General features: G+C 50.8%; 3 protein-coding genes across 3 annotated transcripts; 2 read left to right on the top strand and 1 right to left on the bottom strand.

Annotated features, from left to right (window-relative positions):
- Positions 1 to 9,641: 9,641 nt before the first annotated feature.
- Positions 9,642 to 10,478, top strand: P170DRAFT_480819 (C2H2-type zinc finger protein; the record flags this gene model as incomplete). The annotated part of the gene is made up of 1 exon (XM_024853813.1): positions 9,642 to 10,478. The coding sequence occupies one exon, from the start codon at positions 9,642 to 9,644 to the stop codon at positions 10,476 to 10,478; it is 837 nt and encodes a 278-aa protein (XP_024699172.1).
- Positions 10,479 to 12,025: 1,547 nt separating this feature from the next.
- Positions 12,026 to 14,013, top strand: P170DRAFT_430878 (uncharacterized protein; the record flags this gene model as incomplete). Its single annotated transcript, XM_024847989.1, has 2 exons — positions 12,026 to 12,386; positions 12,521 to 14,013. 2 exons carry the CDS (start codon positions 12,026 to 12,028, stop codon positions 14,011 to 14,013), a joined length of 1,854 nt encoding a protein of 617 aa, XP_024699171.1.
- A 1,479-nt stretch (positions 14,014 to 15,492) lies between these two features.
- Positions 15,493 to 17,763, bottom strand: P170DRAFT_369407 (uncharacterized protein; the record flags this gene model as incomplete). Its single annotated transcript, XM_024844903.1, has 2 exons — positions 15,493 to 15,993; positions 16,111 to 17,763. 2 exons carry the CDS (start codon positions 17,761 to 17,763, stop codon positions 15,493 to 15,495), a joined length of 2,154 nt encoding a protein of 717 aa, XP_024699170.1.
- Between the last annotated feature and the right edge of the window lie 4,080 nt (positions 17,764 to 21,843).

Here is a 21,843-nt window from a genome sequence, read left to right as displayed (position 1 = left end):
CTACTGTAAAGCGTCATAGCCATGCATATCGAATCCGCCATCCAATGAGATCCCAGCCCGGATATGACGGTTAGTGTTATCAACATCAGCTCATCGCCGATCCACATTCTGCATGACTATCATCAAGGCACACAGCGACAGCACGAAGCAAAGAGGGCAGTGTTACTCCGACGTAGTAACTCAGTATCCATATCTGCATTCCGTAGGCACCAGTCATCCGAACACCACCGAGTAATCAAACCAGGTGGACTGGCAGTCCACTTCACCCAACAAGCCTTACCACCTAACCAGCACGCCAAACAATAACCCGTCGCTAAACTCGAACCACTGGAAAATCTCCTCGGAATTGGATAACTTTACTGACTGACTGAGTTAGTCACCTCCTACTAAGTTTCTTAGTTAGGGTCCGGGATTACCTAAAAAGACCACTCTATTCCCAGATAGACGAACCGAGAGAATCGCTCGGATTTACCGGTATCCGCCGCGTATGATACACGATCCTCCGGTACCTACCAGTATCTTTCACTTTCACCCGAGCCTGAGCGAGAGAGGGGCCCGGAAGTTTTGCGAAAGTTTGGAACCGACGGCAACCCTAAAGCCTGGCCGACCAGAGAATAATGCCCGCTTACCTCGTAGGGAGACGAAATATACCGGGAATACTTCTAACGCTCGGAATAACCCCATTTCGGTGAATTGGCCAGCAGCCCAGCACCCCGAAAGTCAGGTACGGATGGAGCCCTGGTGAACTTGTTCCTGACGAACCCACAACAACTGTACTGGTGCCTCGGTCTAGGTCCCAGCAAGGTGTGCGATACGAGGTACGCATGGAATCTTTTCCTGCTAGGTTTTCTGTCTGGGTTTACTGTACGCCCGTATGGTATCCATGTATGTACAAGGTTCAGTTCCCTTCCCGTTCCAAACCTTCTTTTCGGGACCCTGAAGATCTCGACCGGTTGATGATATTTGAGTCAGCAGAGGTTTTAACTAGGTATTGATCAGGACGGGATCTACTATGTCCGACTCCCCGTCAGTAAGGTAGATGCAAGACAAGAAGGGCAGAAACGGCATCCCATAACGACAACGAATCAAAGATCATAAACCCCCGGTGCTCGTTAATGCAGCCCAGATAGGATAGGACTACTTACTCCGGAGTACTACACTACGACGACGACCCTGACACTCCCTGCAGGAGAGCAAATAAACAAATAAAATGGAAACCAAAAAAAGTTCTTTGCGTAATTTCTTTTCGGTGTCCGCCTGTAAAAAAAAAAAAAAAAAAAAAAAACTCCTGGTCTTCCAGCCCTGGCTGGACCTGACTCTACCCGGTGTGGCTTGTTTCAGGTCCCTTTTAGGGTTCATGATTCCCCTCTCTCTCCGGGGCCTTTGCGTGCGGACTACGGAGTCGCCACGGAATCTCTCCGTGGGTATGGAAAGAGGTATCGATGCCAGAAATAGGGCGAGGCCGGGGTATCTTCGCTAGTTGAGTTTTGTCTATTTGTAATTTATTTCTTCTTTTTTTTTTCTTAACGCCATTGTGCTGACAGCGTGGGTACGACGGCTTACTTAGTTAGAGCGCTGCGAGGAAAAAGCAAAGAAAGACAAACATCGACCGAGTCAGGGACGACAAGGGAAGCAGGGAGTAGAAAAAGAACTAACACGAGGCGAGGCAGATAACTAGTAACGCAGGACTACCACCTAGTACTGCGTAGTACTCGGTAACTAGTCAGCACCTGCAGTCTCCGAAGTACCTTTACTTCCAGCAAGCACAATCAACAATGACATTATTATTACCACACGGCGTAGTTATTACCATCCGTGCCTGTCGTAGTATCGAGTCATTGACAGCCAAGTTTGCCTCGATACCATTGTTTCAGCGCGCAAATCGATTCCTATGCCAGATGAGCGAGCGAGCACCTGGGAACTTGATGTGAGAGGAGTCTGAAAACCTGAAACTTTATCATGGGTCCCCCCTCCTCCATACCTTTTCCCCCCTGTCAGGATGGGTACCATCGTGCCGATGAGCTGCATCGATTGCTACGCTATAGTACCTCATCCCTGCTATAGCAGTTTGAAGCATGCGTCCGGGCACGCAGGTATAGCAGGGAAGTCAGCCACGGGGTGGAATCGAAATGGGAAAGAGATAGAGACGACCCGCGAGGGGTACGGAGTACGGAGTAGAGGAGACTTGATAACCAGAACGACCTCAGGGACGAGAGGGAGATTTTAGCTAACAAATAAGCTATCCGGACTCCAAGTCCGGATTGGTTATTAACGTGGCGTGATTGAAATACGGAGGATTTCTAGGGGATTCTTGGCAGGGTTGAGGAGGTGCTAAAATTGTTAGTCTTGGGACTGGGATTTGGGTCTGGTCACGGGTGCGGGTGTCGGCCCTTCATGTCCTTTTTCTTTTCTTTTCTGGTTTTTTCACTCGCTCTCGACTCCCAGTCTAACCCTGCTTACTCACTTTTTAGGGTTCTGGACCGGAATACCCGATATGTGTGAATGCATATCTCTTCTGCGCCCAGAGAAAGGCAAACGAAAAAAAAAAAAAAAAAGGGTACTATCGTCCCAAATCTATCTTAAACAAACCAATTGTTAAGACCCTAGTTCCGCATCCGATTTCTTTCCGGACAACTGCATCAACTCCGACCATTCCATTCCCTATTACGCCGTACTCCGTAGTGTAAACTTTTTTTTTTTTTTTTTTTTTCATAATTTATATGCAAATTCACCCAAAAGCCAAAACCAGACCTACCTCCAGATCTGGACCCAAGTCCGCCGTCCCAATATCTGGCTCCCACCGAACCTCAAAGTTAGGTGGTGAGTTAACCTACCATTCTTTGCTCGGCCCAGGAACCAGTGGACCTCCGATGAACGTCCGCTTAATAATAATCCAGCGTCCAGTCCATGGTAGTTACGAGTCCGAGTCCGGGTTCGACTGCCGACGAGCGTGACGGAGCCTGTAAGCCCAAGCCTGCCTGCCCGTACCACTTACCACTACTCGCAGAACCCGGTGGTTACAGGTGGGGAAGCCAAACCGCCCTAAAGGCTCATCTAGATGATCTACGGCCGGCGGGTGGCCAGTCACCTCTCTCGGTATTGTTGGCGGGTCTCCACCCGTGGTAAATTGAGGTCCCCGGGCCCCAACTAAATGGAAACGTACCTACCAGTAGTCTTGCTGCTGGCGTTTCGGCACGTACGCTGTTACGACGGTGGTATTTGGGTAGGTATGGAAGTGTGTACGACGTATTTTTGCATCCTGGTAGCTACATACTATGGAGGTACGGGTAAGGAGTAAAGAGGATGATGAGGGTGTGTTGTTAATGGTCGATTCCAAGCCACATATCAAATAGGTACATTTCATTAATGCGTGAGGGACTGCAACCGCATTTCTGAAGGATTCAGCTACTGTAGGGACTCCTACTCCGTATATAGTTTGCTTTAGTCCTGGAAGGAAAAAATTACATATGTCCTCCGTCTTAAAAACGAGGTGTCACTTTTACGACCTAACCCTTGCTTTTGATACGGCCTGCATAAACAAACCTAGCTGGTTCTGGTAAACGCCTACGGATAGTATCCTGGATACATGCGCAGAACATCTCTTATCGCCCTGGCCCTGCACACTGACATAGACAGACGCACGCCCGGCCTCAGATAAACTGGATCAATCAAATCCGCAAGCCCTAAACCGGTAAATCTGGTTGGCGAGGAGATTTTATCCCTTGCATGGGAGATTTTGGCTCTCTTTACCCTTTACCTACCTAGTTCCCTGAACGGAGCGTTACCCGTTGCTGTCAGTGGCTGCATTTCTCCCTGCGCCTGGGTTGGTTATAATTAGTAATTCGTAGAGTACACGGCGTGCTTTGTGTGAGTGTATGCGGTGCAGTACATCGAGGACTCGACGTCGAGGAAAACCTATTGGTCAGATCCACCATCAGAGACGCAGACATCCTGGAAAGTAAGGTGTGGTGGTACCTACCTACCTACCTACCTATCTATCATTCAGGCCTGCAGCGGCAACTCCGATGTAAGTTCGCTGGCCGGCACTTCCTGCAGACACCCTACATACATCGTACGTACGGAGCAGTAGCAGACATCTTGGCAGATGGCATACATACATACAAACTGTATCGGACCATGCACACGGCCATCGGGATGCATACCGACTGCGTTGCCCTGCCCTGCCCTTGCAGACGGAGTACCTACCTAGGTAGTAATGACAGCTACGGTTCTTACGTATGTTACATAGGTTAACCGCCATAAGCAGTCAGTGCCAGTGCCAGTCTCAGCCACGCCATCACTCGGACGATGACTAACGGAAATCAAAAGACCCTCAACTCAACACGTCAGGGTGATCATAACCAGCACCAGCCCCGGAACCTAATCGCCAGATCTGGATATTTAATCCTATCCATGATCCAATCTGGGCCCTAACGCGTATGATGAATCAACACCATACCCGGCGCAGACTAGCATGTGGCTTGGTACGGAGAAAGTGTCCCGGGAATAAGACCAGAGAGAGAAGATTTAAAAAAAAAAAAAAAAAAAAAAAAAGGGCTACGAACACAACACGGAGGACCACGGAGTAGGAAGAGGAAGAGAAATAGAAGGAGGCTAGGTAGGCAAGCTCTTTTCCAGCCCAGCCTAGTCCAGCTCTAAGCTACTCCGTAGGAAGTAAGTCTACGGAGTACCTACTACACCACACTACACTACCTTCCCGGCGATTAGTGCAACAAAAGCATACGTATGCCGGTAGATAAAGGACTTGCGCATCTGATCACGGCGCCAAGCATTCCGGTGATGAAGACAGCGTCTATCATCTCCCGGACAAGCGTAGTCTGTCTCTTCTGCCCCCTCCTCCTTCCCCCTCCCTCCCCTCGTTCCGGGCGATCTCGCTAATAGCCTAGTGTATACAGTCAGTCCCGGCGGATTGGCCACTAAGCGGCGCGCCGAGGGGGGGGATGTGGGTGCGTGACCTGGGACTTGACCTGACTAGTAGTGACTAAGGTAGAGGGGCAAAAGAAGGGAGGGGGTAGGAAGGGGGGGGGGAGGGAAAAAGGGCGACGTTGACAACACGTATGCGTGGCTTACATAGTAGCTATCTAGACTCTGGCTGGTGAGTAATGGCTACTCCGTAACTAACGAGTAATGGTTATGGGCCAGGGTACGGGCGTGACAAGGCCATCTCTAGATATGATGCTAAGAATGCCTTAGCGTGTTGTTATGGGTCGGATGGGGAGGGGTCCGGACGTGACTATATTTCATGCTACGACTAGCTACGTCTGGTGTCTGTTGCGACGAGGCCTGTCATTGGTACGTGGGACTCCTTGCTGAGGAGGAGAAACTTTAGTGTCGATGGTTGTGTAGGAGGTAAAATAAGGGTATCCAGGGGAGGGAGGGGAAAGGTAATTGAGATGATAGGTGAGTGAGAGAAGGCAACAAGAAAACCAAAAGAGAATAGAAAATAAAATAACACAAACTAAGAGTGGTAATCTGCAAGGGATAGGAACCCACGTTGTTGAAAGGTTCGCCGAATCACCGAGTCCTACATACTTCCAAGGTTCAAAGGCCGACACTTACGGAGAGAGCTGATAACTCCCATACCCCATACATACGTATGCAGAATGCTAGTCTCACTTGTTGAATGGGTGAATGGTGGACTCAGAAGGTACGTAGTGTATGTGTTTATTTTAATCCCGGCCATGCTTGTCGTTTTGCTATTATTGGCATCGAGGGACACGATGCAAATGCGCTGTGTTTCGTGGCTGTTCAACGATTGATCCTATTTCTGGCGTCGGTGGGACGCCCTGGTCTTCCAGAAAATCGGGGTCAAGCATTGACGGAGCACACGCGAGCTAAACAAACAAGCAAGTAAAATCTTAGGAGGAAAAAGAAAAAAGAAAAAGAAAAAAAAGGCGTACGGAGCTTAGCTAGATTATTCTACGGATAGTCCACGAGTCCCCACTCCGCGAGAAGAAAAAAAAGAAAAAGCCATGGAAATCCAGCGGTACAGAGAAGTCCGGAGTACCGTATGATACGACGAGAAAACGTCCGATGACTTCAAGTGTCCAGAACGCGATCAATAAATCCGAGATGGCGGACGAGCATACCGAAACGGGAATCGGAGTTTTTTCACCAGAGACAAAAAAAAGGCTCAATACTGACAGAAATGTTATTCCAGTATCCATCGACCCCATTCAGTAATGCAGGGTTCATAAGCCTCCGGCGAAAAAAGAGGGCAGAATCCGTAGCGAAAAGGCAACTTCGGCGAAGATGTGCACACCGAGCCAATCTGATGATTTCGTTCGGAATACTAGGGACCATAACTAATGCAGGATATGAGAACCACGGTTTCCATCGCACCGTGGCTAAAAGCTTGTCCGTAAGGCTCTTTGGCCTCTGGGGGATTCTGGTTAGGGGCCACTTTACCCGGTCAGGTAACGATGGACATGGCCCATGATGAATGGCACGACCTTCGAGACTCCGTAGGATGATATCAGATCGTAGGTGTCAGATCCGGAGAGATTGGATCTCTCAGAGGCGCTCCGATGCCATGGATGTGTATCCAATGTGCATTCGTTTATATCGAATTTGGTTTGTTGATTCCTAGATCCTAATTATTCTTGGCTCTTTGCCGACAGTTGTTAGACTGTTGGTATTCTGCTTGGTCGTTACTGGCGATACGGGAAAATACCAGTCCCGAGCGACCCATACTTGTAATCTCAATACGCAGCCAAGTTTACACCGGCGCAGGAACTAAAAGCGACGAGAACATTGCTTTTTCTTCGGACACCTTGGAAGTGTTATAAGTGTCAGTCATTCTGATGGCCCATTTGATAAATGGGGTCGAAAGTTAGGAACCGTAATCAGAATTTCAGTCGGCGATTACTTTTGCGAAAAATCCACGATTGTCATTGGCACTGTAGGCGAGATTGATTGAGGGACTTTGGCTTGGGAACAGGGACTTTTTAGTGTCGCTCGCTGCAGCATACTATCACAAACTAACAGTTAGTTACCCCATCTTTTAATTAGCTGGGAGAAATTGTGCTGTCTGGTTTGATTACTGCGTACGCTGGTCCGAGTTGTTCGGATGGAATAAAATAAGGTCTTCGGATGCGGATTATGATTATTGTTATGATGTGGCTTGTTTTATTTTGGGTCGTGTTTATTCAACGGAAGCATTGTCAACGCTCCGGTCAGGTATCTTTCGGCTGACGACAGGCAATACGTACCGGGCAGGGTTCCAACTACTGGCTAGCCCGGGTCCTGTTGGGACGGGAGGACATGGCGGAGGGGCAGTTTGGGCCCTGGAGGGCTGAACGGGGCCTGTCCCTTGGGAAGGCTGGATATCATGACGATGTTGACGCTGTTGACGACGACGAACTGACGTTTCTGGCCATCAGATCCATAAATAAATAATAAATAATTGGAAATACAAAGGAAAAATAAAAATAAAAATAATGATAAAAAACCATTGAATCAAGATAATTAAGATGGATATTCTGGGAGGGGTTGACAGGGCAAAGCCTCCTTGTCCAGGCTGGGTCCAGTGGCTGTTCGCAGAAGGGCAGGTAAGGAACTCCCTGCCAATTGGGACTGGGTCTCCAACGATGGCACTAGTGCCAAAGGCTGGATGTACTTCGGATATACTTCCACATGTTATTAGAGTTGCCGTGAAGTGAAGCCAACCAAGATCGCCTTGGGACTAGAAATTATTCCTTTTGGTCTGGGGGATTTTATTTTATTTTATTTTATTTAATTTTTGTTTTTCTTTTTCTTTTTCTTTGGATTATTATTTTTTGGCTGCTTTGACAAATAAACTTTCGGCAAAGGAGAGACCGCCAGGGTATTTTTTATTCGCTGGCAGATTACCCGTATTTACTGTATCTTGCGCAGTATATCGTTTTGGGGGAGATTTGGTTTTCGCCCTGATGATTTCTGGAATATCAGCCAATACCCTCCTCTCAAGATAGTAGGGGGAAAATACCTATTGACAAGAAAAGACTAAAAAAAAAAAAAAAAAAAACCTCTGGGCAGACCCTTGGCCACACTCTTGGGAGGGGAGCCGATTCCCAAAACTCTCAAGCCGTCAACCCATCAACCAAGGATTGAGCCCATGAACGGATCAATGTTTCTTCTTCTCCAAATGAAGATGCCTGCTCACGGGCTCCACACCCGACCTAAACTCGCTCGACACCCTCCTCGAACTAACTCTGGCACTAGTCCGCTCCCTGAACCCACCCTGCTCGACTAGACTAAACGGACGGACTGACTGACGGACTGGACTGCCTGGACTGCGAGTAACTGACGGACTTTCCAGATGGCCAGAGCTTCTGGAGAGACCCTGGACCAGTTTCAAGATGCTTGGTCTTCTGCTCGGTCTTCTTATTCTTCCTCTTTTTATTCCTTTGCCTCCCCCTTCCGATTGGCATTCTTCTCGTCCGTGATCCCGCATTTTCTGACCTTTTCTTCTTCAATTCTCTCCGTTCCCTATTCCCCTCTTGGACCAGGCCGTTGACTTGTCCCGTTTACCATCGTCATCCTCTCCTTCACCTTTTGACCCTTTGACCTTTTTTCGACCTACTTCTCTTCTCTATCAATTTATCGATATCCACCTGCTTATCTCCGTATCTCGTCGTCTATCATCCCTCTTCATTGCCGCCTCGCCGGTATCCTTTGATTCTATTCCGTTCAAGTCATAAACCGAAGTCCTTTTTTGTTATTATTTTTTTTATCGCTTTTTTTGCGTCTCCCTTTCCCATTCTTCGCTATTTCATTCTCATCTGGGTAATTTGAATTCCCATTATTTATCTTCGAATTCTTTCTCATCTTGTTATATCCTTGGCCCCCGCACTTCTCTGGAAGACTGTTGCCGGTGCCCATATCTATTTTTGCCTCTTTTTTTTTTTTCCTTTTCAAAACTCCCTTCCAGACACGCATTTCATCTAAACCCTGCACGCCTACCGGCCCGGTTTACAACCCTCCCCAAGCATCATTTTTCTATCCGCCTGCCCGCAGCAACTAGTGGTGCCAAAGAACAGAAAACCTACCCCCTTGCGACATCATTGTCTTACCCGTCGATTGGCGCTGGATCGGCTTTGGGTTCGGTTTGATCCAGAACGTGGGAGATCTTGCCGGAATTCTATCCGGTTCGACGTCGAAAGGTTAGGCAAAGACGCCTCGAGTCATCCGTCGGGTTGCTGTCAGATCCGCGCCTAGGTGCTTGTCGACAGATCGGGTGCGCGTTACACGAGAAGAAAGGACAAACATTCTCGACGACAGCTGGTGCGTACTTTCTGCTTCCCTCGTTTTGATTTTTCGGCTCTTTGCTTTTTTACCCTGCTTTTCTTCTTCTCCCTCTCATTTTTTGGCCTTTCTCCTTATCTCTTCTGGTGTCTTGAGATAGCTGTGGTCTTCTTCTTGGTGAAGCGTCAGCTTGTTTGAAGAAGAAAACAGAAAAGTCCAAGCAACAGAAGTTGAGAAGAAAAAGCAAAAAACAAAGGGAAGAAGGAAGAGGGGGAGAAGAAGAAGAAGAAGAAGAAGAGGCAGCAAGAACACCGATAAGACCACGAAGGAAGACAGCCTAGCTAACCCTTTTGGCAGTTTTTAATTCATATTACCAGACATCGGTGGTGTAGGAAATGGCGAGCTGCAAAGGGAGCTTTGTGTCGATTCTGAACAATGATGATAATCCATCATTCGCCGTTCGATCGGCTCCTAGGATAACGAGACATCAGTCTTCTCCAACATATCCCCATGAACAACCCCGTCACGCTGTAGGCCTAGACTATCGCTATGGGCCTGCCTATTCCGAGTCTCCCGCAGTATCCCCGAGGGTAACGAGGCAACCTTTCAATCCTGTGTCCGAAGCGACCCAGCCTACATCTCCCGGGTCCTCGGATTGCTCCTATGATTACACAACGAGTGCCAGTGCCGGATCATACTTCCAACACGGCCGTCAAGAATACCCCGGCTATTCCTCATCAGCGATGCCGGCGCCGGAGAAGCGGCTCAGCGCTAATTCTATGGTTGATCCTCCGTCTCCGCCGACGTCGATCGGTGGATCCAAAGATACGACAGCCGCCCGAGGAACGCGGAAGAATAAGTATCCTTGCCCTTTCGCTGCGAGCCACGGCTGCTCCGCTACCTTCACGACGTCGGGTCACGCGGCTCGTCATGGCAAAAAGCATACGGGGGAGAAAAGCGTGCACTGTCCGATCTGCAACAAGGCTTTCACGCGGAAAGACAACATGAAGCAACACATTCGGACACACCGGACGCATTCAGAGGATATGCCCATGGGCATGGTCGAACGGGAAAGCGAAGGGAGCAGCGGGTGGAGAAGTAGGAGGACCAGTCCTACCTACAGCCACCAGCGATCGGTGAGCCAGTCCCAGATGGACGGCAACGCTTATGAGAGCATGACGACTATGAATTCAATGACCTCAAGTGGCACCCACCGTTCACAGCCTTATTGAACGATGGCATAACGAAGCCGTGTTAAGGATTGATGCGAGGCGTCCGTGCAAGAATAAAAATGCCTACGCGCCTGAAGTCTCCACCAACGAGGCAAGCATGGAATCGCCCGGTCTTGTCCCAACGAGAATATTACGGCCCCTTTCTCCCTTTTTTCTTTTTACCATGACCATTATCATTTTGGTCTCTCATTTGCAAACTGGGTTGGTTACAGGCGAATTCTGGCGTTTCAAGAGAGAAAAAAGCACACCGAAGTATGCTACAGATGACACCGCCCGATGCTCATGCCTTCATTCTGCGTGGTTCTGTCTTTTCAGCTGTCTGAGAATGATGGCGAGAATTGGAACAGAGCAGGGCTATCTAGAACGAATCACTTCCAGATTGATAAACTGGATAGCAGGAATTGGGTCGCTTCGTTGTGGACTTTTTTTTTTTCTCTCTGTTGAGGGGGTTTTCTTTTTCTCTTTTCTCTTTTTTCTTGTCATTTTCTTTTTTGCTTGGAAGTGTTCTTGGATACCGTTTTGTTATACCTGTCCTCTGCTCTTTGTATTGAGGCGCCTGCTGTTTGATTATCGCTCTGTGATTTTGTGTGTTCTATGAATTATCCGAATTTCCCCCCAGAGACTGTGGCTGGAGGGCAGATTCGCCATGTATTGTATACTAGCCAGCACTTATACCAATGACGGAAGACGGCGGATTTCAGAAGACCAATTATATGAAGGGTCAATGCAATGTGATATTTACAAGGATGATGGTGCCATAGGCGACTTGGCGCATTTAATCGGCGTCGCATATGATGTAGGTCTTACTGCGTAGAGGGGTGCTATGAGGGCCCTTGGAACCATGGAACGAGCGCGTCCAATCCACGGAAGCCACGCCGACCCGGGGGACCGACAGGGCGGGATCAGGAACGGTGACAGGCCCATGGTCATGTATGATTTGATATGTCAATGTTCAGACAGCCTTGACAAGACATGGTCGATCTATGACAGCGAAAACAAACGACGACCGGTTTGACGATGCCGCATGATGTCAATGGCGTTAGTCAGCGGAGGCTGGGGATGACCAGAAAGGGTAAAGCCGCATATCCCATCGCAGTCCGGAGTACAGAGCGTCTCTCTCAGTCTCTCAGTCTGTCTCATTTCGGGGGCATGCCAGCGCGGTCTGAAACATTCAATGCGTTGGGCACGGAGAGGGGCAATCTCAGCAGTTGACCCAAGGCGACAAATGAGACCAAGGCGAAATCCGCCGTCAGTGGATCGAAATGCGAGGGTTTCAGCTCACGGTCGACGAGCGCACTGTCGGACGGGATTGGCCCTACGTCACCGGCCAGCCCCGCCCCTCGCCACGTCCCGTGCCTGGCTGGAATTGGGCAGTCACTGGACTGGACTCTCGACCGTCCTTTTTTTGTTCTGGTCCTTCGTTTTCTTCGATCTCTCTTTCATATATTCATCGTCCAATTCCACGCCTTCCCCTTGCATCTCCATGACTTTGTCCCCCATCTTCTCTATCTCTCGCTCGCGATCTTAGCTCACTAGCCACCCCCACAATGGCCTACTACGAGGATCGCCAGTATCGACGTCCTCGTGATCGGCACGGCCGCCCCCCTGGGGGCCATGCAAAAGAGTATTATTACGACGAGGACCCCTACGGCGGCAGAGCGCATGAAGTCATGCGCCGGCGCAATGGAAGTGATGATACTATCGAGGAAGTCCACCCCGAATACCCCAAGGGCGACTATGGCTACGAATATGGCTACGGTCTTCCGCCTCCCCGCCACTCTCGTGTATCATCCGTCCAAGAGGGTGTGCGCAGATCTCATTCGATGAGAGACCGAGACCCGTATTATGAGGACTCGGACTATTCTCGCTCGCGCCACAGTCGACGCCCAAAGAACTACGATGATCGACGTATGTCTGCTCTTTGTTCTTACATCTACTTGTCCCATCCGGATATGTTTTGCGATCGCAAGAGTGGTCGTACTAAAGGATTCTATGATTTGAACGAGTCTACTTTCCTTTGAGCAGCCACTAACTCATCCTAGGACATCGTCATAGGCACTCGCCTCGTTCTCCCTCGAGCAGCCGCTCTCCTTCGCCCCCCAGACGCCGCAAGTCTTTCTCGGAGCAGGCGCTGGGCGCCCTTGGTCTTGGCGCTGCTGCTTCGTCGACCTCGAGGCATCGGGACCATAGCCGTGGCCGTTCTCATCGCTATAGGTCTTCTTCCTATTCCCCTTCCCCAACTCGGAGCCGGAGCCGTCCTCGCCGGGACAAGAGTGAGCAGCGGATCGCCCAGGCTGTCAAAGCGGCCGTGACGGCGGGTGCAGTGGAAGCCTTCCGATCGCGAAAGGATCCTGGTGAATGGACCGGTGCCAAAGGCAAACGGATTCTCACCGCCGCAATCACCGCCGGAGGAACCGATGGACTGGTCGACCGCGATCCGAACAAACATTCGAAGCGCCATGTCATCGAGTCCACTTTGGCTGGTCTGGCCGCAAACCACTTCATGAACGGATCCCACTCTCGGTCCCGGTCCAGGCATCGTGGACGTTCCAAGAGTCGGGGCGGATTCGGGGACCTTGCCGCCTCGGGAGCACTGGCAGCGGCCGGCAAGGAAGCCTACGACCGATTCCGATCCAAGTCTCGTCATCGAGGCCGGTCCTCTTCGAGGGATAGCTACGACGAATCCCCACGCCGGGAGAAGAAGCGCAGCAAAAGCGTGACCGACTATATCAACCGCGGACTGGGAGCCCTTGGTCTCGACGACAAGAAGGATTCCGACGATCGAAGGGATCACCATCGCCGCAGTCGACCATCCCGTTACTCCGAGTACTCGGATGACGATGACTATGACAGCGGCTATAGGTCCAGGCGTTACGTGTCACCTAGGCGCTCCAGGCACTCCAGAGACCCCAGAGATGTAGATGTAGGTCGACCCAGTTACCCCAGCGACATTCGCAGGCCTCGTGCTGCTTCGACCACCGCTATGACCGCACCCCAAGGCAACGGTGGTCACAACCTTGAGAATCGCCACAGCGAGGATTGCAAGACAGAAGGACAGGATTCTGACCCTGGAAATAGTACCGATGAGGAGAAACAGAAAAAGAAGCTCACCCGCCAGACCCTCATGGCCACCGGCCTGGCAACCGTTGCTTCGATCCACGCCGCACACTCGGTCCACAGCAGCATGGAGCAGCATCACAAGCGAATGGAAATGGTCAAGGACGGTGAAATGTCGCCCGAGGAGGCTCGCAGACGACGAATCAAGGGCAACGTCGTCGACGCTGCCAGCATCGGTCTCGCGGCCATGGGAATCAACGGCGCCCTGGAGGAGTGGAAAAATGTCAACGAGAAGCGCAAGGAGCGCACCACCTTTTCCAAGAGTTGCAATGAAAAACGAAACCAGCGACATCGTCGAGTTCAGAGCCACGCTCCATCCTCGCGTGAAACGTATCGTCTCCCAGATGAGATCGAAGAGTACCCCGCTGAACCGGCTCGTTCACGATCGGTGGTTCATGAACAACCACGCTATGCTTGATTTTTTACATATTTGAATTCCACCCCTTCGTTCTGAATTACGACTAGCGAACGCATTCTTGATTTGATTTTCTGTCTGATTATTGAAACTCACACTTTGAATTTCCGAGCGAAGACATGCCTTCAAAATTGAATTGGATTGATCTGACTATTTATCTGAGTTTGATCTTCGATATGATATGATACCATGGTGGGGAAAGCGATTGATTTCACGCAGTTGAATGAAGATTAATTGCATCAGTTGAGAGCGCAAGCACAAGCACCAACATTACAGACTGTTTTATGACTTTGAGATTTTTTGGATTTCAAATGACCCTGATGATGACGAAATGACCCTTGATGACTTTTGATGACCTTGTTTCTGTCTATTCTTTTTTTCTTCTCTCTTTGGTGGTAGGCAAGTGTGCATGGGTTTGTTTCTCTTGAGATCTTCCCTTGCCCTCCTTCCCTTTCCGCTTGTTTTGTTGAAATGCATGCTACTTAGCAAGCCTCTGTATGATTGATTCCTGTACACGTGTGGAATTACTCGATTTCGTTCGTTTTATGTCTACCGATGTCTATCTATCCTATGAATCTACTACGCCAGTTGATTAGCATAGCATCCCTTCTATCTGACTGAGACTATCCACTAGCAAGCGAACATAGACTTGATCTCGTTCCATGAGATCCTGGCGCAATTAACTCCAATCCGTACAGACAACCAGTTGAGTACTGTACAGCCTTACCTACTACTGTCTACCTAGGTACCGTACCTACCTCTCAGAAATTACACTTTACCATGCAAGAGCAATGAAATGAAATGAAATGAAATATCTCCATCAAATCCATTCAAGATATTTAATCAAAAGAACAGAAGACAAGCAAGCAACCATGCCAAAAAGTTTAGCATGCAGGGAATACCAAGGAGGTGGACGGAAAAAGGAGCCACCGATCAAGAAACAAAGACAAGGTCTATGTACAATGCATACAATAGAAGAGCAAAGAGACGGAAAACGAGGATGTAAAGCAACACCGATCCTGAGAACCCCTCCAACGGACACTGACACTGACGGATACCAACAACAAAACAGAAAAACACGATGGCTGAAGTTCAATCAGTCAAATCATGCGACAGGAACAAGAAAATGCTGGAGGGATAGAATAAAGAAAAAAGAACTAGACGGAATGGAACGCTTCAACGCTCGACTCTGGCCAGTGAAGGAGGGAGAGAGAGGATGGATGTCGTAGGTGGAAGGCAAAGAAAAAGGAACTGCGGCTAGCTAGCTGTACATCAATCCATCCCAAGATGAAGACGCGTGGAAAACAAAATTAATTTTTTACAGGTGACCTGATTTCTTTTGCAAACCCTGACGGGAACCCGTGCTTGGAGAAAGAGTGGATTATATTAAGCTCGGCGGGATATCACGAATAAGAAAGAGAGACGGTGGTGGGTGACGTTTGGTTTTGTTTTTCAAGGAAAGTGTGCCGAATCGCTGGGTCATCAGCGGGGGGCATGCAAGTTGAGCCAACTCATATCGGAATTGATGTTGTTGTGAGAGTTTTGCGGCATGGGTTCGTAGGTGTCGGGAATCAGGATGCTGGATCCGCGCGTGGTGCGACCGTCCGGCATACGGGAGTCGTGCAGCGACGGCGGCGGCATCGACGGTAGATCGCGCGAGCTCGGGTTGTACATGCTGGGGTTGTACATGCTTCGGCTGTACGTGCTGCTGGGGGGACGGCCCATCCAGCTCTGTTGGTGCAAGTTGCTCTCGCCCATGCCCGCCGACAGTCCGTCACGGCGCTCCCATTCATCATCGGACACGGCACTGATGGAGCTGGCGCTGGAAATGCGCGCGGATTGACTCTCGGGAATGTTGATGTACCGTCCGTCCTTGGGGGATGACGTATGCTCGGTGGTCGGACTACCCGTGACCACTCGTCCCAGGGGCTTCGGCTCCTCCAGAAGACCCATGTTGAGCGGCGTGAGAGACGGTCCTGGCCACTGACTCACTTGACTGGCGCGCTCTTCAGCCCGGGCAAATGCCGGCCTCGGGGGTTTGGGGTCTTCATAGACGGGTCGATTCATCGGCGTGAGAGTCGACCCCGGCCATTGACTCACTTGGCTCGCGCGGTCCCCAGACTGGGCAAATGCCGGCCTGGGAGGCGCTTGTTCGACTGCCAAGTCCGTCGCAGTGTTGTCTTGGAAGTAGCGACTCCAGCCTTCGTCGGTGCGGCGATCGCCCGGAGACATCGCGTGGGCTTCAATCGCCTTGTCCATCGATGCCGACGCGGGAGTACCGACTGCCGTGGCCTCTCCGTCGGACTGCATGGACAACGGACTCGGCTTCAACGGCGACGGTTTGGGGGCATTGCCGCGGCCGGGGCCGATGGCTCCGGACGCTTTTTCGTCGCCGGCACTCCCGCCGAAGATGGCAAGGGAGTCGACCGAGGAGGCGGCCAGCGGAGCCGGGCTCTTCGCCATCGGGTATGCGGACTGAGTCAGAGGCTCGACGCCCCGGTCCTGGAAGCTCAGACGGTCCTTGTCGCCGTTCTGGCCTTGCGCCTCCCGCTTCAAGGCGTTCTTCTTGCGCTTGATGAGGAAGATGATCAGCAGCAGGACGGCCGCCACACCCAGAATACTTCCCAAGGTGGCACCCAGCACGGTGCCGAGGTTGGAGTTGTCCACGGCGGAGCCCGCTGCAGGGGTCGTGGTGGCGGGGCTAGTTTCCGAGGCCGTCGAAGTGGGACCGGATGTGGTGGTGGAGGTGGAGGAGGTGGTGGGAAGAATGCTCTGTCGAGGCTTGTCGCCGTAGAACAGCTTGGTGGCATTAACCCAACTGTTGGAAGTTTGGTTGAAGATCGCCAGCGTGTCGCTGCCGCTGCCGCTGGAGAAGACGACCTGGTTGTCGCCTTGGGCGATGGAAAAGTCGTCTCGCTTCGTCGAGGAGGCCAAGGAGTCGTCGTACTTGGGGTAGTCGTCGAGGGTGACGCGCTTCCGTCGACTCGATTTCGACTTGGAGCTAGCAACCTTCCCGCCGGATTTCAGCAAGGTTTCGCTGGTCATCGTGTTGGGCGAGCTGCCCATATCGAACGTTTCGAGGATCTTGCTGCCATCCGTTCCCTTCACCAGAGCACATCGCGCATCGTCGGACAGTTCCTTGCCGATGGTCACGTCGGAACTGCGCCATCCCTTGGCGGGATCGAACAGATAAACCTGCGTCTTGTCCGTTAGACCGCCCACCAAAGCCGCCTCCTTGTCGTTCCACGACAGCAGCACGGGATAGAAAACCGGCGAGGCCTTCGAGGCTTCGAATGCCGAGATGTTGTACGGGTCTGCGGTATTGACGACGAAGGTATCGGAGGAGGCATCGGTTTGATGCTTTTGATGACCGCCGTACACCAGGATGGACTTCGATTCCTTGAGATAGACGGCGTTGTGGTCGGTTCGGTTGGCCATGTTCTCCTGGGACGGTTCGAAGGACTTCCATTTCTTATCTTTGAAGGAATAACGTTGTACGCCGGGGCCTTTCCCCTTGGACTTGGACGGGGTTCCTCCGACTACGTACAGCGCTTGTTGGCTTTCGTCACCGTCGATGCCACCGGTGACGCAGGCGGCATTGGAGACCGGCTCTCCCATGTCGAGTTTGGACCACGTTCCATTGCGCTCGAGGGGGATGGCCGCGAAACCGTTGGCGGAGTAAGTGTATAGCGTGTTATCGTGAACGACGGAGCAATGGCCCTCCAATTTGACGGGGGGCTTGGGAACAATCATGTCGAATGATGAGTGAAGAGGGCAGGAGGGGGGTGGGGAGAGAGAGAGATTCTTCGAGAATACCAGCCGAAGACAATCAGGAGAGAAAACCAGCCGCCAGGCGATGAGAGTGCGGGCGGGAGGATGAAACGAATGGAAGGGGTTGACTGCCAGAGTACTATCTCATGGTCGAGGGGAGCCAATTGATCGTCGAAGGCACTGGGCCGTGAGGAGGATTTCGGAGACGGGCTGGACGTCGCTGGCAGATCTTCTCCTTCGGTTGATTCCGATGGGTAAATTTGGGTTGGGTCTTGAACAGTGAGTCTCTTGAGAAATGAGTGTCGAGAGAGAGTGAGAGAGCGAGAGCGAGATGATGTTTGTCAAGATTCCTGTCTGATGAGTGATCGTGGGAGTCGCGTCGTGACAACTGAAACACCACGAGATGGAAATCGGAAAATTGGAGAATTAAACGAATGGCGACCTGGCAGGGTGGGTGTTAAACCAGAAGGCGAGAAATGAAGCGAAAGAGAAGCTCGATGTCAAACCGGCAGCGAAGGAGGGAAGAAAGAGAGCGACACGTCCCCACGAATGACGGTACCGCCAACAGAAGAGGGAGAGGGGAGGCGAAAGGGAAGAAGAGGAATGGGATAGGCAGGAGAGAAGCGAGAGAAAGGGAGGGAGGGGAGGAGAGGGAGGCCGGCAGGCGTCAGGAGAGTGCAGAGTATGGGCGAATGGTGGAGGATGAAACGACGGAGGGCAGCTTAGACCAACACTAAGGACGACTCACCCTGTTTTTCGACGACCGAGGAAGAATGATCCGAGAACCCGCACGAGAGTGCACAGCACGTTCGGGGCCGGAGGGGGTGGGATGGGACGTGGGAGAAAAAGCAAAAAGGGAAAAAATAAAAAAGGGAAAAAGAAAGGAAAGGGAGGAGGCAATTGGCAGAGAGGAGGGGGAGAGAGAGAGAGAGAGAGAGCGAGAGAGAGAATGAAGGGAAATTGAAAGGGAAAGGAGACTTCGGAGGTGCCGCCCGTTCGGGTTTAGCTCGCTGGTGGCCTGCTTTTTCAGGTCCAACAATCGGGCGACCGTTGGTATCTCGACAGGCGTTGGTGATGCATGTTGCAGAATACTCGGGACTCTCTCTTCCTGCTCACTATCTACACAGTGCACTCGGTGCCACGGTTGAAGTCTGTTTATTTTGTTTTGCGTACTTCGTGCCTTGCAGCTGGAACGGCGCAAGGACACTCAGGGGAGGCGTGCCTGAGGATCCATGGACCGCCTTCCCGTGGTTGACCTCATTTCTTCACCCCCAAACTATTTGGCCCCGACGGCAATACTACCTTATTTCTTATTTGTCTTTGCTTTTTGCAGAGGAATGGGGAGGGATGACCAAAGTACGTGAGACTGAGGAATCTCTCTCTCCCTCTTCTACCACCTACTGCGTACTACAGAATCTACAGAAACTACTCCGCTACAGACATACTCCGTGCGACGCAGGTGCAGTCCTGCGTGACAGGGGCAAATCTCTTGAACGCATCGTGGTGGCGCTGATTGGCCGGATCGCCAGGAACCGACTGGGGCCCGCAGGTACTTCGACAGGGATGTCCTGACTTACGGTCTAGTGTCTATACCTTGGGTACACAGAATCCGAGAGAATAATCTGATCTTCTCTGGTAGATTATCGATGAATACAATATATCACTCAGTGAATATCACGAATATCATGAATATCTCTCGATCGATCGTCCAGATGAAACCGCTCTCGCCAGATATAAATAGGACGAATCACTTGGAAAGCCCGTACCGTACCGTACCAACGGCCCCTCCCATCCCGCCGGGACCCTGGCCTTTTCTTACCGTTGATTGGCCCGCAGGCTGGAACAGGGGCCCCGCGTGTGCTCGGATACCGGTATCGTGTACGGACATGACCCACGTAAAAGACGGTGGATCGATGGATGGTTTGATACTGATTGTGCGCACGTCAACCCTGTCTTACTTCTCGGCGCCTGTCGTTTCTCTGGAGGTCTATTAGATTATCTCTCATAACGATAGATTAATTCTGAGCCCTCTGTCTACGGAGTATGGTATATGATAATGTATTAGAAATGATCCGAGTAGTGTCCTCCAGTGGGTGTTCTTGTGTCACCTTCCAGCCCCCGTGAGATCAAGCAGATTTTTCCCTTCCCCTCCTCCGTGTCGATCGATCTTGTTGGTCCTGCCCATGCGCAATCTGACCGGTCCGCTGTTGGACCACCGCGTATTCCTCTCGCCAGCTTCCTACCGCCTGACTCGACCGACGTCTAGCCCTTGCTGCGGAGTACCTACTCTCTAGGTCGTAGCTCTGGGGCTGGATCCGTCGTGTGCATTAATCATGGTCTTTGCGCCCATGGACTCTGGAAAGTACCGCAGTCTCAATGGCTTATGTTGAGTGCTATATATAACCACGGCCCCTAATCAGTCAGACTGGTCCATGCCGACTGAAGATATATGTTCCAATCCACCGCACCGTAGCGATTTCTTGCTGATGCACGCCGGACAGAGTCAAGAATGCAGAGAATCGCCGTCAGCAAACCAGGCCCCTGCCTAGACGCGGTGGCGGCCGAAGTTTCTGGAATGGACGACGCTAGCTCGCAGGTAGTCTGGCTCCTAATTCCTGCCGGTCTCTGATTCCTAGAGACCCGCTTGCGTTCTTTCTCGTTAGTTGTACTCCGTAATTCGTACTGTGCGACATATTCAGAGGGGACCTGTCTGTTCAGTGTTCACCCGCTTTTCTCCAGATCAATATCCGCCGTAAGGGTCTCCTAATCTAACCCAGTCAACCATGACCCCAACGCAAGGAGGCAGGCATCAGACCACAGACCCGACTGCGGAGTTCCTTTCGACTACTCGAGTCTCGAGCACCCCCAACGAGCTAACCATCTGACTGTCTCATCCGGAGGGCTCGAACCCAGACCCCGGCTCGGTCGGTGGCGGAGCAGCTCCCATCCCGGCTAAATGCCCCCAAGCTGTCTTTCGCCCGGCCACCGTGATACAAAAGAACGCTATCCTTTCTCACAAGGCGTATCGAGAATGTTGGATTCTACTCCGTGGATGGGATTGATTGATGGTATCTCACGACATCCCCCTCACTTGGATTCTGGGTCGGTTCTCCATCCGTATACTACCGTCTAGAAACGTGATCCTTAATTTAACCGAGGAGTGCGGTCTCTGGAGTCCGATCCTGATGGGAGTCCTTTGCTCCTGTAATTTCTCCTCTGCTGGGACTGTCGGGCCTGTTCAGTATGCTCTGAACCGGATTCGAATTCGTGCGAGAGCACCGACATGGATATGTCATACAACGTACCTGGGCCCAATCAGATGGCGGGTTGGAAATTGATTGGACTAGTCTGTCGTTCATTGATTTGTAGGTACCCCAGGTGAGACAGAAGAGTTCCGATTCTTTCCGTGGAGGTTGGAATCATAATGTCATAGAATGATATAGTATGTTGGCAGCCGTGAAGATGACGATCCAGGAATATCACCTTTCGGAGAAATATAGAATAAACTTATACGATTTACTTGAGCAATAAGCCTAATATAAAATTACAAAAGAATGGGCTAGAAGAGAAGATTGCGAGCCATTGAAGTTCATGGAGGCATGATTATATATTCTCCAACCAGGGTACATGCCGTAGGTCTAATCATGCATATATCTTTCACCTTCAATCAACACAGCAATTGATCAAGTCCGTTGACCATGTCTACCATGGATTAATATACAAGTGAATCAATTGCTGAGAAGAACAGCCAAGGGCTAAATAAAGAGGATCTGTAGCTTTAACGTGCTACGCAAATCTTCTTTTATGATTTTATGCCTGGAAATGTGCGATATATTTCCCTCGTCTCGAGCTTTTAACGTAGTACTCGAGTATATTTGCTGATTATTGAGTGTTAAATGGTTGTACACACCGAGTTGTGTTTGAATATATTGCTCTAATTCTGCCATTTGCTTTTTGGACGAAGAAAACCTGCTATTATATATAGCTTTTTGACAAGGCGTTTGAGCTCAGTATATACATACCTTGGTCGCGAATTGCAACACTACATTATACACCTTTGAT

This window comes from Aspergillus steynii (assembly GCF_002849105.1).
Source record: "Aspergillus steynii IBT 23096 chromosome Unknown P170scaffold_10, whole genome shotgun sequence".
NCBI lineage: Eukaryota > Fungi > Ascomycota > Eurotiomycetes > Eurotiales > Aspergillaceae > Aspergillus > Aspergillus steynii.
Note: the sequence above shows the minus strand (reverse complement) of the source record. Positions and strands in the feature narration are given on the sequence as shown.